Source organism: Eretmochelys imbricata, chromosome 1, assembly GCF_965152235.1.
Source record: "Eretmochelys imbricata isolate rEreImb1 chromosome 1, rEreImb1.hap1, whole genome shotgun sequence".
Taxonomy (NCBI): domain Eukaryota; kingdom Metazoa; phylum Chordata; order Testudines; family Cheloniidae; genus Eretmochelys; species Eretmochelys imbricata.
Genome location: NC_135572.1, coordinates 297,544,932 through 297,558,001, shown reverse-complemented (window position 1 = coordinate 297,558,001; position 13,070 = coordinate 297,544,932). Strand labels below are relative to the sequence as shown.

At 39.2% G+C, this 13,070-nt stretch overlaps 1 protein-coding gene across 1 annotated transcript in view; it reads left to right on the top strand.

Moving 5' to 3' along the window:
• TBC1D30 (TBC1 domain family member 30) overlaps positions 1–13,070 on the top strand; it is an 86,261-nt gene that overhangs the window by 2,395 nt on the left and 70,796 nt on the right. The window contains exon 2 of the mRNA XM_077807753.1: positions 5,880–6,044. Within this exon, the coding sequence (XP_077663879.1) occupies positions 5,880–6,044 (165 nt within the window). The remainder of the gene's footprint in view (positions 1–5,879; positions 6,045–13,070) is intronic.

Genomic DNA, 13,070 nt, shown 5'->3' with positions numbered 1-13,070 from the left:
GCCACCTGCATGTCAAACTCATTCCTGCAAACAGAATAAAGTCCAGGCCCGCAACATGTATACATGACCCTATTAAAGCAGCAGTTTCGTAAAGCTGAAAACAACCGTGAGCCCAATCAGCTGGGAGAGTGGATTTAATCAGAAAAATGTGAACTATAATTGGGAATCTTTTAAGAACATCTTACTATATGCTCCAAAAAACACACTCTCACAATTGAAGAAGAAGCTGTGCTGGTTTAAAAAAAAAAATCTGGTTTAGAGGGGAAGTGAAAGTAGCTATACATTTTTTTTAAATGTAACAAATGGAAGATAGGGGAAATTCATGATAATGGATATGAATCAGAACTTAGGAATTGTAGAAAATTGATAAGGGAAGCAAAGGGACACAAGGAGAAATATATGGCCAGCTGAGTTAAGGACAATAAGGAGTTTTTTAAATGTGTTAGGAACAAAAAGAACCCTGACACTGGTATTGGTCCATTACTAGATGAAAATGGTGGAATTATCAATAATAATGCAGAAAAGGCAGAAGTGTTCAGTAAATATTTCTGTTCTGTATTTGGAGAAAACACAGATGATATAGTCTCATCATATAGTGATAACTCTTTAAAAAAGGGAAGAAGGAGGATCCTGGGAACTACAGGCCAGTCAGCCTCACCTCAGTCCCTGGAAAAATCATGGAGCAGGTCCTCAAAGAATCAATCTTGAAGTACTTGCATGAGAGGAAAGTGATCAGGAACAGCCAGCATGGATTCACCAAGGGAAGGTCATGCCTGACTAATCTAATCGCCTTTTATCATGAGATTACTGGTTCTGTGGATGAAGGGAAAGCAGTGGATGTATTGTTTCTTGACTTTAGCAAAGCTTTTGACACGGTCTCCCACAGTATTCTTGTCAGCAAGTTAAGGAAGTATGGGCTGGATGAATGCACTATAGGGTGGGTAGAAAGCTGGCTAGATTGTCGGGCTCAACGGGTAGTGATCAATGGCTCCATGTCTAGTTGGCAGCCGGTGTCAAGTGGGGTGCCCCAGGGGTCGGTCCTGGGGCCGGTTTTGTTCAATATCTTCATAAATGATCTGGAGGATGGTGTGGATTGCACTCTCAGCAAATTTGCGGACGATACTAAACTGGGAGGAGTGGTAGATACGCTGGAGGGGAGGGATAGGATACAGAAGGACCTAGACAAATTGGAGGATTGGGCCAAAAGAAATCTGATGAGGTTCAATAAGGATAAGTGCAGGGTCCTGCACTTAGGACGGAAGAATCCAATGCACCGCTACAGACTAGGGACCGAATGGCTAGGCAGCAGTTCTGCGGAAAAGGACCTAGGGGTGACAGTGGACGAGAAGCTGGATATGAGTCAGCAGTGTGCCCTTGTTGCCAAGAAGGCCAATGGCATTTTGGGATGTATAAGTAGGGGCATAGCGAGCAGATCGAGGGACGTGATCGTCCCCCTCTATTCGACATTGGTGAGGCCTCATCTGGAGTACTGTGTCCAGTTTTGGGCCCCACACTACAAGAAGGATGTGGATAAATTGGAGAGAGTCCAGCGAAGGGCAACAAAAATGATTAGGGGTTTAGAACACATGACTTATGAGGAGAGGCTGAGGGAGCTGGGATTGTTTAGCCTGCAGAAGAGAAGAATGAGGGGGGATTTGATAGCTGCTTTCAACTACCTGAAAGGGGGTTCCAAAGAGGATGGCTCTAGACTGTTCTCAATGGTAGCAGATGACAGAACGAGGAGTAATGGCCTCAAGTTGCAGTGGGGGAGGTTTAGATTGGATATTAGGAAAAACTTTTTCACTAAGAGGGTGGTGAAACACTGGAATGCGTTGCCTAGGGAGGTGGTGGAATCTCCTTCCTTGGAAGTTTTTAAGGTCAGGCTTAACAAAGCCCTGGCTGGGATGATTTAACTGGGAATTGGTCCTGCTTCGAGCAGGGGGTTGGACTAGATGACCTTCAGGGGTCCCTTCCAACCCTGATATTCTATGATTCTATGATTCTATAACACTCTTTCCGTTCCACTAGTATCTCTGGAGCATGTTAAACAAAAGCTACTAAAGTTAGACATTTTTAAATCAGCAGGTCCAGTTATTTTGCATCCAAGACTTTAAAAAGAGCTGACTGAGGAGCTTGCTGGACCATTAATGCTGATTTTCAATAAGACTTTGAATTTTGGGGAAGTTCTACGAGACTGGAAGAAAGCTAATTTTGTGCCATATTTTAAAAAGGGTAAACAAGAAGATCCAGGTAATTTTAGACCTGTCAGCTTGATGTTGATTCTCGGCAAGATAATGGAGCGACTTATACAGGTCTCGATTAATAAAGAATTAAAGGGGAGTAAAGTAATTAATGAAAGTCCAACATGGGTTTATGAAAAATTGATTCTGTCAGACTAACTGGGTATTTCTTTTGGTGACATTGCAAGTTTGATTGATGAACTTTGCAAGTACTGTTGATGTAATATACGTAGACTTCTGCAAGTCATTTGACTTGGTAGCACATGACATTTTGATTAAAAAACCTAGGATGATATAAAATTATGGTACACATAAAAAGTGGCTAATTAATACATCTTAAAATGTGATTGTAAACAGGAAATAGTCATCAAGTCGGTATGTATGTAGTGAGGTCCCACAGGGATTGGTTCTTCGCTCTGCATAATTTAACATTTTTTATCAGTGACCTGGAAGAAAACATAAAATCATCGCTGATAAATTTTGCAAAAGACTTGAAAATTGGGAGAGTGGTAAATAATGAAGAGGAGAGGTCACTGATTTAGAATGATCTGAATCACTTGGTAAACTAGGTGCAAGCAAACACTATGCGATTTAATGGAGCTGAATGTAAATGTATTGCATATAGAAACAAAGAATGTAGGCTATATTTACAGGATTGGGGATTTTATCCTGGGAATCGGTGTCTCTGAAAAAAGATTTGGGGGTTTCGGTGGACAATAGGTTGAAGATGAGCTCCTAGTGTTACACTGTGGGCAAAATAGCTAATGTGATCCTCAGAGATATACAGGAGAATCTTGATTAGAAGTAGAGAGGTTTTTTCATCTCTGTATTTGGTCCTGGTATGACTGCTGTTGGAATACTGTGTGGTCTGGTGTCCACAGTTCAAGAAAGATGTGATAAATTGGAGAGGGTTCAGAGAAGAGCTACGAGAATGATTAAAGGATTAGAAAACCTGCCTTACAGTGATAGACTCAATGAGCTCAATATATTTAGCTTGAGGAGTGACTTGGTTGCAATCTCGAAGTACTTATATGGGGAACAAATATTTAATAATGAGCTCTTCAATCTAGCATGATCCAATGGCTGGAAGTTGAAGCTAGACAAATTCAGAATTTTAAATAACGTGCAAATTTTTAACAGTGAGGATAATTAACTATTGGTACAATTTCCTTAGGGTTATGGTGGATTCTCCATCCCGGACCATTTTTAAATCAAGATTGGATATTTTTTATGAAAACTATGCTCTAGGATAGTTAGGGAGCAGTTCTATGGCCTGTGTGATACAGGAGGTCAGAGTAGAAGATCACAATGGTCCCTTTTGGCCTTCGAATCTGAATTCCTGCCCCACTGGAATGGGGAACATCCTGCCCCACCACTCCATTGGCACAAAGAGTATCCTACCCTGCACCCCAACCTGAACCCTTGGGTCAAATTGGCAGAGACCCTGGAGGTTTTTCACTTTCCTCTGCAGCATGGGGCATGGGTCACCGGTCACTTGCGGGTTTAAAGTAGTGTAAATGGTGGATGCTCTATAACTTGAAGTCTTTAAATCATGATTTGAGAACATCAGTAACTCAGCTAGAGGTTAGGGGTCTATTACAGGAGTGGGCGGATGAGGTTCTGTGGCCTTCAGTGTGCAGGAGGTCAGACTAGATGATTATGATCGTTCCTTCTGACCTTAAAGTCTATGAGTCTATCCCTGTGTAGCCGCTCCACTAGCATTGGGAGTGTCCTGATCTGCACCCTACACTCATCCCTGGCCAGCCACCAACATGCGGGTTACATTGCTCCAAAATTATCCACAACTTCAGAGGGAGTAACCTATTCTGTCCATTGCCCCCAGCCTCTTCCCTGCCCACTGCACAACCCCTTCCCTGATCTGCATCAAACTCTTCCTTGTACAGAGGCACAGTGATTATATCACTCAAATCCTTCACATTTGCTTATGGATGACACCTTCTTTGATCCTGCCTCCTTTCCCTCCACTCCCATCTCCTCCTCTCTATTATCCTGGACTTATTTCTCCACCCACCTCTTCACCTTCTCTGCCTGTGCAAGTGTTACCTTTTCCTCCATCTGCACAAAAATTACCTCTGCAGCCTCCCCCCGCCCTTGCCAAAACAAACAAACAAAACAAACCAGAATGGTTTTCCTTCCCATCTACACAGCTGCTTCTCCTCTCTGAGAAACTGCCCCTTCCTCCACCTGCGTAACTCCTGGGAAAGGAGGGTGGGATAATCAGGATTTTATCAAAATATTCAGTGCTTGAATGATGATAATGTCAGGTGCAGCATGAGTGTGTTGGGCCGTTATTTTCAGTTAAACGTGTTCATATTTTTCTGGAATCTGTCTCACAAAACATGGGTTCCAGGTTTTTTTCTTTTTGAAATTACATAAATCTCAAATAGTGACCAGCTGTCACTTGTTCCTGAAAGATTTGTTGACCTTAACGTTGCCAGATAGAGGGCGCCTTCAGGAAACCGGTTTTGTGAATTTATTTAGCTCTGTGTGACCTTATGCACAATTTCTATAGTTTTAAACTAGCGAAGCATAATAACTCTGTAAACTTGGTCATGCATTACAAATTCCACATTATTAAAGGTAGTCAATATTTGGGTCACTTTTTTATTTCTGACGAAGTTTTTGACATGTTAGCTTATTTGGAAATAAATTGAGTCGGGTGGGGGAAATTTTAAATGTAAAAAGTAAACAAAGCTGTTACAGCATTTGTCTTACACTTTGGAAAACTTGAACTCAGACAATAGCAAAATGAACCTATCCAAGAATGCTCATGAAAAGTAAGCAACCGTGACACTAGATATTAAGGAAAGGAGGACTATACATAGGCCTCTTGTCTCCTGATGTTAAATCAGTCTTGTTGTTGACATGGAAAAAACCAGGAAGTGAAACCTGCCAATTTCTTCAAATCTGTGCAAAAAGCTTTTTGCTTCTGTATCTGGCCTGTTAAGGTGGTATTGCTCCATCTGATTTCATGGATGGTAATCTCAGTCTCTAGTGGAAACTTGCAATTTCAGCATACTATTAGTTCAGTCTAGAATATATTTAATGAACCAAAACTTGTCAGTGTTTGCATGAGTGTAACTGTAACTTAGTGAATGGCTCTGATACACAAGAAAGAATAAAATCAATCTCACTCCCTCTGTTGATTCTACATGGTAACCAGAGTAAAAAAATAAATTATTACTCCTAAGTCCATGAACGTGGTTCTGAATACATACAGGGATCAGATCTATGAATAAGAACATTCCAGTTTTCCATACACTGTTTTCAGAGAGAACCGTATTTTAAGGCATACATGTAACAGCATAACTAGTAGGTATTTTTGGCTACATCTGTCACAATAAGCACAAATTTATAAGTCAGAAAAATTAAAATTCTGCCCTTATACAGTGTGTGCAAGTTAATTATTGACTTTGGCCCTGCTCCTGAAAGCACTTATACATTAGAATAGTCCCATCCAATAAAGCTACTATCATTAGAAAAGCTACATATGTAAATATCTGCAGCAATGGGTCCTTGGAGTGGCTGCTATAGCAGTTACCATATATGACTCAGTCAACTCAAGTCATATGTGTTTCAGGCTGGACTGTAATAATTTTGTGTTCTGCTTATTGACAGATGCTGATGAACTGGCAACTATAGTACGAGAACTGAATTACAGAATTTGTGTTCAGTCAGCAAAGCTGCTTCGTCATCTGAAGCAGAAAGATAGGCTTTTACATAAAGTGCAGAAGAACTGTGATATTGTCACAGCCTGTTTGCAGGCTGTTTCCCAGAAACGCCGTAAGTACTGTTTTGTGTATGTGTGCATTAGTTGTGAGTAGTTTATTTAATTAATATGGCAGTATTTCGATTAAACCCTTGAATTTCCTAGCATGAGACTTCTAAACAAGTTCTAAAATCAAGAATCTAGTTGATGCTATTAGATTCATGTACCTAGTTCCCATTGAAGTCAATACGAGTTGCATGTGAATCAGTTAAAAAGAATTGGTCCAAATAATTGATAAGATATGCTATAATATTCCAAGATGTATGCATTGAAGAAGTTCTCTCTCTCATAAAGTACGCTCTGTAATGCCTTTTCAACTTTAGCATAGGGGAAACATGTTGATTCTGCTTGCTGTGTTTAATTGTAAACTTTTGTATGGCTGGGGGGAGATAGTAAGTGCCATTATTTTCTCTTCATTAGTAACTGTGTGTTGTATGTATGTTTTTCATTCCAGAGCAGTATTACTAGTATGCCATTTCTTTACGAAGTGGATTCAGAACTATAGATATTCTTAGGAAGCTTGAATATCAACATCTGTCATTTATGCAAGGGTTTCAAAATAGGAGCTGTGGGGAAGAAGAGAAATGTTGCTTTCTGAGTGTTAGTTTTTTTCTCTGACTAAACAGAATATTTTTGTATTTAATTTTTGATCATTGTCGAAAGGCACTAAACTACTTTCAGCAGGTTCTTGTACAGTGAAACTGTAAAATGTCATATCTAAAACCATGTCATACCTTTAGAAAGGATATATGAAAATTGCCTAATATTCAGTCTTATTTTTTTATTAACACGCAGCGTGACAGGTACAGTAAATGTTCAGGTAAAGTAAATATAAGCATGACCACTTACAAAAATGCCTGCAGCAGCTTTGAGGTGCATGTAAAAGGTTTATTTTAAAAACTTACTGTAGTGACATATATGCTAATGTGGTATAGTTAAGGGTTTGTCTGGTTCTATTGTAAAATTAGATCTTTGAGCGTTTATAAATGTTGATGTGCTCTACATGAAATTTAGCAAACGAGTTCTCAGTCGATATATAGTACTTAAAATACATGTTCTTCCTCTAATCTCTCCTTTTTCCCCAGAAAAATTTTCAAGGCCTCAATTCTGTAAATGCTTCAGCACAAACATAACTTTAACTTTGTGAGTAGTCCCAAGATTGGGTCCTAAATTCTGACAGTGAAATCCTGGCCACAATGAAGTCAATGGCAAAACTCCCATTGATTTTACTAGATTCAGGATTTTTCACCCTAAGTGTAAAAGAACTGTGAATCTTTGTTTTAGATGTTTTTGTTTTTATTCATACTATTGGAAAGTGGCACCTTTGTCTGAAAGAAAACAAACTAGCTATCCCTGAGAAAGCAATTTCAGTTTTGAAATGTGCAGTTATTGTTTAACAGCTGTGTGTGTGTGTGTATGTTTGAAGTCTGGTTACAGGCATGCAGTATATCTAGGGCCCTACCAAATTCACAGTCCATTTTGATGGATTTCGCGGTCAGAGGATTTTAAAAATTGTACATTTCATGATTTCAGCTATTTAAATCTGAAATTTCAAGGTATTGTAATTGTAGGGGTCCTCACCCAAAAAACATTTGTGTGTGGAGAGGGTCGCAAGGTTATTGTAGGTGGTGGTTGCGGTACTGCTACCCTTACTTCTGCACTGCTGCAGGCGGTGACGTTGTCTGCAGAGCTGGGCAGCTGGAGAGCTGCGGCTGCTGGCCGGGAGCCTAGCTTTGAATGCAGAGCAGCCTCCAGCAGCAGTGCAGAAGTAAGGATGGCATGGTATAGTATTGCTGTCCTTACTTCTGCACTGCTGCCTGCAGAGCTGGGCCCTCAGTAGCCACCACTCTCCGGCCACCCAGCTCTGAAAAAGGCAGCAGCGCAGAAATAACAGTGGCATGGTATAGCATTGCCACCCTTACTTCTGGGCTGCTGCTGCCGGGGTGCTGCCTTCAGAACTGGGCTCCCAGCCAACAGCCGCCACTCTCTGGCCCCCAGCTCTGAAGGCAGTGCAGAAGTAAGGGTGGCAATACCATGATCCCCCTAAAATAACCTCGCAACCCCCCTGCATCTCCCTTTTGGGTCAGGACCCTCAATTTGAGAAACGCTGGTCTCCCCTGTGAAATCTGTATAGTATGGGATAAAAGCACACAAAAGACCAGATTTCATGGCGGGGGGACCAGATTTCACGGTCCGTGACACGTTTTTCATGGCTGTGAATTTGGTGGGGCCCTAAGTATAGCTCTTTAAATTAGGCTTTTATATTTAGTAAAAGTTGTTTAACATTGTGGTAGACATCTAGATACACACACAAAAATCAGGAAGTTCAAATGTATCCCAAAGCAACTGTAATTTAGTCAATTTGTACATTTAGGACGTAATCCAGCACTCACTGAAGTCAGTGGAAAGATTCCTGTTGGCTTTAGTGGGCTCTTGATCAGGTCCACAAAGTGTTAATTTTTATGCCTTAATGTAAAAATACTAACACCATATATGTACAGAATTACATTTGCTGTGGGAATACAACTTTGAATGTTCTGACATTTTGTGCATCTAAAATCTCAGAAATGTTATGGCATTAACATAGATTTTTCCGCTTGTCTTCAATTTTTAAAAAGACTTTTTAGAATGCATTGTGATGACATTGAAATAAATGCATAATATGAAATAATCAAAATTTAACTGAATTTATTTTAGTGTATAGCGCTCCAGCCATACACACGCTCATGAATGCATATTTTGTCTACGTGCCTCAGTACCTATTAAAAATATTAGTAGAAATCACTGGACATAGTACATTATTGTACTAGAAGCATAACTTATTTTTGAAACTCATCAAAAGTTCTTGTAATTGAAAGCCAAGTGAATAGCAAGTTCAAATGTTGTTTCTAATGGGCACTGAATTTCTTTTTCAACTACATTTTTAAATATCCAGTTTCTGATAGAAGAACCAATAATTATTTTAAAAGTATCTAAAGAAAAATGTTGGTAAGCATCACAAAAGATTTACAATAAAAATGTATTCTTGCGATGTTTTTGTTATGGGCAGTAAAGCTTTCTAATGTGCTGCTCCATATTAGTATTGCAATGTCTTGTATTACTAACGTTTGTGTCAAGAACTCATTAAGGCAAATTGGGCAAACCACATTGCTCTCTAAAAAATGTCTAAAAAGATTTTCTTAGTGACAGGCTAAAAAATTGTTTGGAAACGTAAGTTAAGTCATTTAAAATATTGCCTAAACCTACTTATTTATACAATGGCGCCGTGTCTGGTGTACAAAGTTTCACACTATGTTTGTGCTATATTTAAAAAAAAATGCTGCACACAACAGCACTGAAATTTGCATCTAAAGATAAGAATCCAGTCTTAATTTGCCTGTGATGTTCAGATGCTCAGTGGCCCCCTCCCACATATAATAATAGATCAAATGCAACCAAGTACCGTGGTGAAATAGTTAATGGTAGTGATTCTGCCTCAATTCCGAGCTTTGTTTACGTGATATAATTCAAACCCTTAACTGAACATGGTAATCAAATTCATCCCTTATGCAACTCCACTTAATCAGTGGAGTTATATGACAGGGATAAATTTGGCCTATTATTTTGTGGCTAACCATACTATACACTTGTCTATTCCTCTGCAGTGAATAAACTGTCAAAACCTTTTACAATGATCATTTAAATTCTAAGTGATAACATAAGAGTTTAAAATTTAAAACTTTTATTATACCATGCAGATAACTACTGGATGGATCAAATACTGAGCGGGATTCATTTTCAGGTCTCTGCTGGAATTCATTATATACTTGAAGTGTGGTCTTCTGGCAGCTTTAGAGGCTCATGACTGACTTTATTATTCCAGGGCCATCTAGAATCAGTACAATGCACATAATAGTAACTTCTTTGGTAGTAAAAAGAACTAATAGAACAAGTGTGCAGGAATGAACTGTCATCATGCATGTTGCAACACTGGATTCTAACAGAATGCACTTCATATACTTAGACATTTTGTATGTTGATATAAACATTTGTCATTGGCAGATGAAATGCATTTGTAGAATGAAATGCATTGTGGTCACAAGTAGACACTGCTATAGAATATAAAATGTATTGCAGAATAAAATGCATTTTGATTAGAAGTATACATTGCCAGGGTTCTGTTAGACAGTGGATAAATGCTAAGAACAGTACACCATGTTGGAGTTTTAATTTGAAATAATTAGTGGTTGACTACCTTTATTTCAATGGAATCTGTTTGGGGGAAAAAAATGTTAAGGGGTAAGTCAGTGGGATAGAATGCCATAGTGGTCTCCTGATGCCAGATATTTTTTCCAAGCAGACACTTACCTGTAATTTAGTAACTTTATTGTATTTATTTGGTATAGTAGGAATGATGCTGGGGCATTATAGATGTCCATTAGGGATGAACTACTTCAGGTCCACATTTGGTGTGTGCACGAAAGTGCCATAAGCAAACAATGCTTGCTTAATCACAAAGAATACTATATTTATATCAATCCGGGATTGTAGAATAGACTTCAATAAAGAATAAATGAAGGGGCATGTGTCTGTGTCACATATCTGAAATTAGAAAATTGCCGAATATTATGTTAGCAGTTCTCATTCAGAGAATGTGTAAGGGTGACACCTTTTTTTCTCTAATGAGATTACACAAACTTTTTGGTTGCTTTCTTGACAGTATGGTTGTTTCACCTATTACATTTCCTTTCTGAGTGGCCAAAGTGTAAACCAGAGTTGCTTGAAACGACAAATTTTAACCCCATATTCTTTTTTTTTTTTAAGAGATGTTTGAGTGGCTTAATTTTATTTCCATTTAACTTTTGTTTGTAAATAAAGGGTTAGCCATCCATCAGTTAGATTTCCACACATTTAATTTGGTTTCCTAATAGGGATGTTTAAAACTAAAATTATTGCATAAACTGGATTGAAATTTATGTCAAAGGAGTGAGTAGTAACATTTTCTAGTATTTTTCCCTTTGAAGCAATATACTTTCTTAGCAGAACCAGATGAATGAAATTTCCTTTCTGTGAACATTTTTATGAGATTTAATAGGGAATAAAATTATTCATGAAGTTACAAACTTTTCTTTTGATATGTTTTAAAAAGATATTAAATATTTTCTGTTGTAATGCCTTTTTAGAAACTTAAAAATAAACTATTTTATCAATATTGCAAACATTGTTTCCTGCAGAGTTCCATTAAAGACACAATAAATGTGTTAGTTTTTCAGGTTTTTTTTCCCCCCTTCTCCTGGTTTCCTATCCAGCCTCCTCTGTCAAGTATTGAACTGTTGAGCCAGCAGGGGGAGCTAGAATATTTTATTTCATGCACAAGTGAAGACTTAAAGGTGGTGGTCTTTTTTCATTTTTCATAGATTCATAGATATTTAGGTCAGAAGGGACCATTATGATCATCTAGTCTGACCTCCTGCACAACGCAGGCCACAGAATTTCACCCACCACTCCTGCAAAAAACCTCTCACCTATGTCTGAGCTACTGAAGTCCTCAAATCGTGGTTTAAAGACTTCAAGGAGCAGAGAATCCTCCAGCAAGTGACCTGTGCCCCATGCTACAGAGGAAGGCAAAAAGCCTCCAGGGCCTCTTCCAACCTGCCCTGGAGGAAAATTCCTTCCTGACCCCAAATATGGCGATCACTTAAACCCTGAGCATATGGGCAAGATTCACCAGCCAGATACTACAGAAAATTCTTTCCTGGGTAACTCAGATCCCACCCCATCTAATATCCCATCACAGGCCATTGGGCCTATTTACCATGAATATTTAATTACCAAAACCATGTTATCCCATCATACCATCTCCTCCATAAACTTATCGAGTTTAATCTTAAAGCCAGATAGATCTTTTGCCCCCACTGCTTCCCTTGGAAGGCTATTCCAAAACTTCACTCTTCTGATGGTTAAAAACCTTCGTCTAATTTCAAGTCTAAACTTCCTGGTGGCCAGTTTATATCCATTTGTTCTTGTGTCCACATTGGTAATGAGCTTAAATAATTCCTCTCCCTCTCCTGTATTTATCCCTCTGATATATTTATAGAGAGCAATCATATCTCCCCTCAACCTTCTTTTAGTTAGGCTAAACAAGCCAAGCTCCTTGAGTCTCCTTTCATAAGACAAGTTTTCCATTCTTCGGATCATCCTAGTAGCCCTTCTCTGTACCTGTTCCAGTTTGAATTCATCCTTCTTAAACATGGGAGACCAGAACTGCACACAGTATTCCAGGTGAGGTCTCACCAGTGCCTTGTATAACGGTACTAAAACCTCCTTATCCCTACTGGAAATACCTCTCCTGATGCATCCCAAGACCGCATTAGCTTTTTGTTTTCTTTTGTTTTTTCCCCCAGTTACAATGATGGCTATATTGTCCCTCCTTTTTGTTTTTCTTTTCAAAGGATTCAGAAATGACTTGCAATATGGCATTTCTTAGATTGGTCTGAAATATGTGATCAGACATGAACCTCATTGATAAGTATTAGGCACAGATTGAGATTTTTAAATAGTATTCATGAGGAGTGTATTTGGCTCCAGAAATAAGATATAAAACAGGTATAAAAATAATAGAAAAATGTCTTTAAATTTATAGCTGACACTGGTGAATTCACACACACATAACCTCCCACGGCCCACTTGTTCTCAGTCCTAGTCCCCCTCTGCCCCCGCCCCCAACTCCTTATCCAGTGTCTGTGTTTCCCTTAGTGGCTCCCTGTGTCCTTCTCCCCACCACACCCCAGCTCCCAATCCTAGTCTTGCTGCCCAGTCAGTCCCAGTCTTCACCTTCTAACTGCCAGTCACAGTTTCTTTATCCCCTCTGCCCAGTCACAGTCTTACCAAGCTGCATGTCCTAATCTTCTCCTTTCCCATTCTCGCTGTTCTGGGTCATGTCTTCTCTCCATTAGAGACAGACAGATTTTTCCTCCATACTGCCCATGTATCAGTAGAGAGGTCATTGAGAGCAGTGGAGAGATAGGCTCCCTGCTCTCAGTTCTGGTGTCTGGTATCAC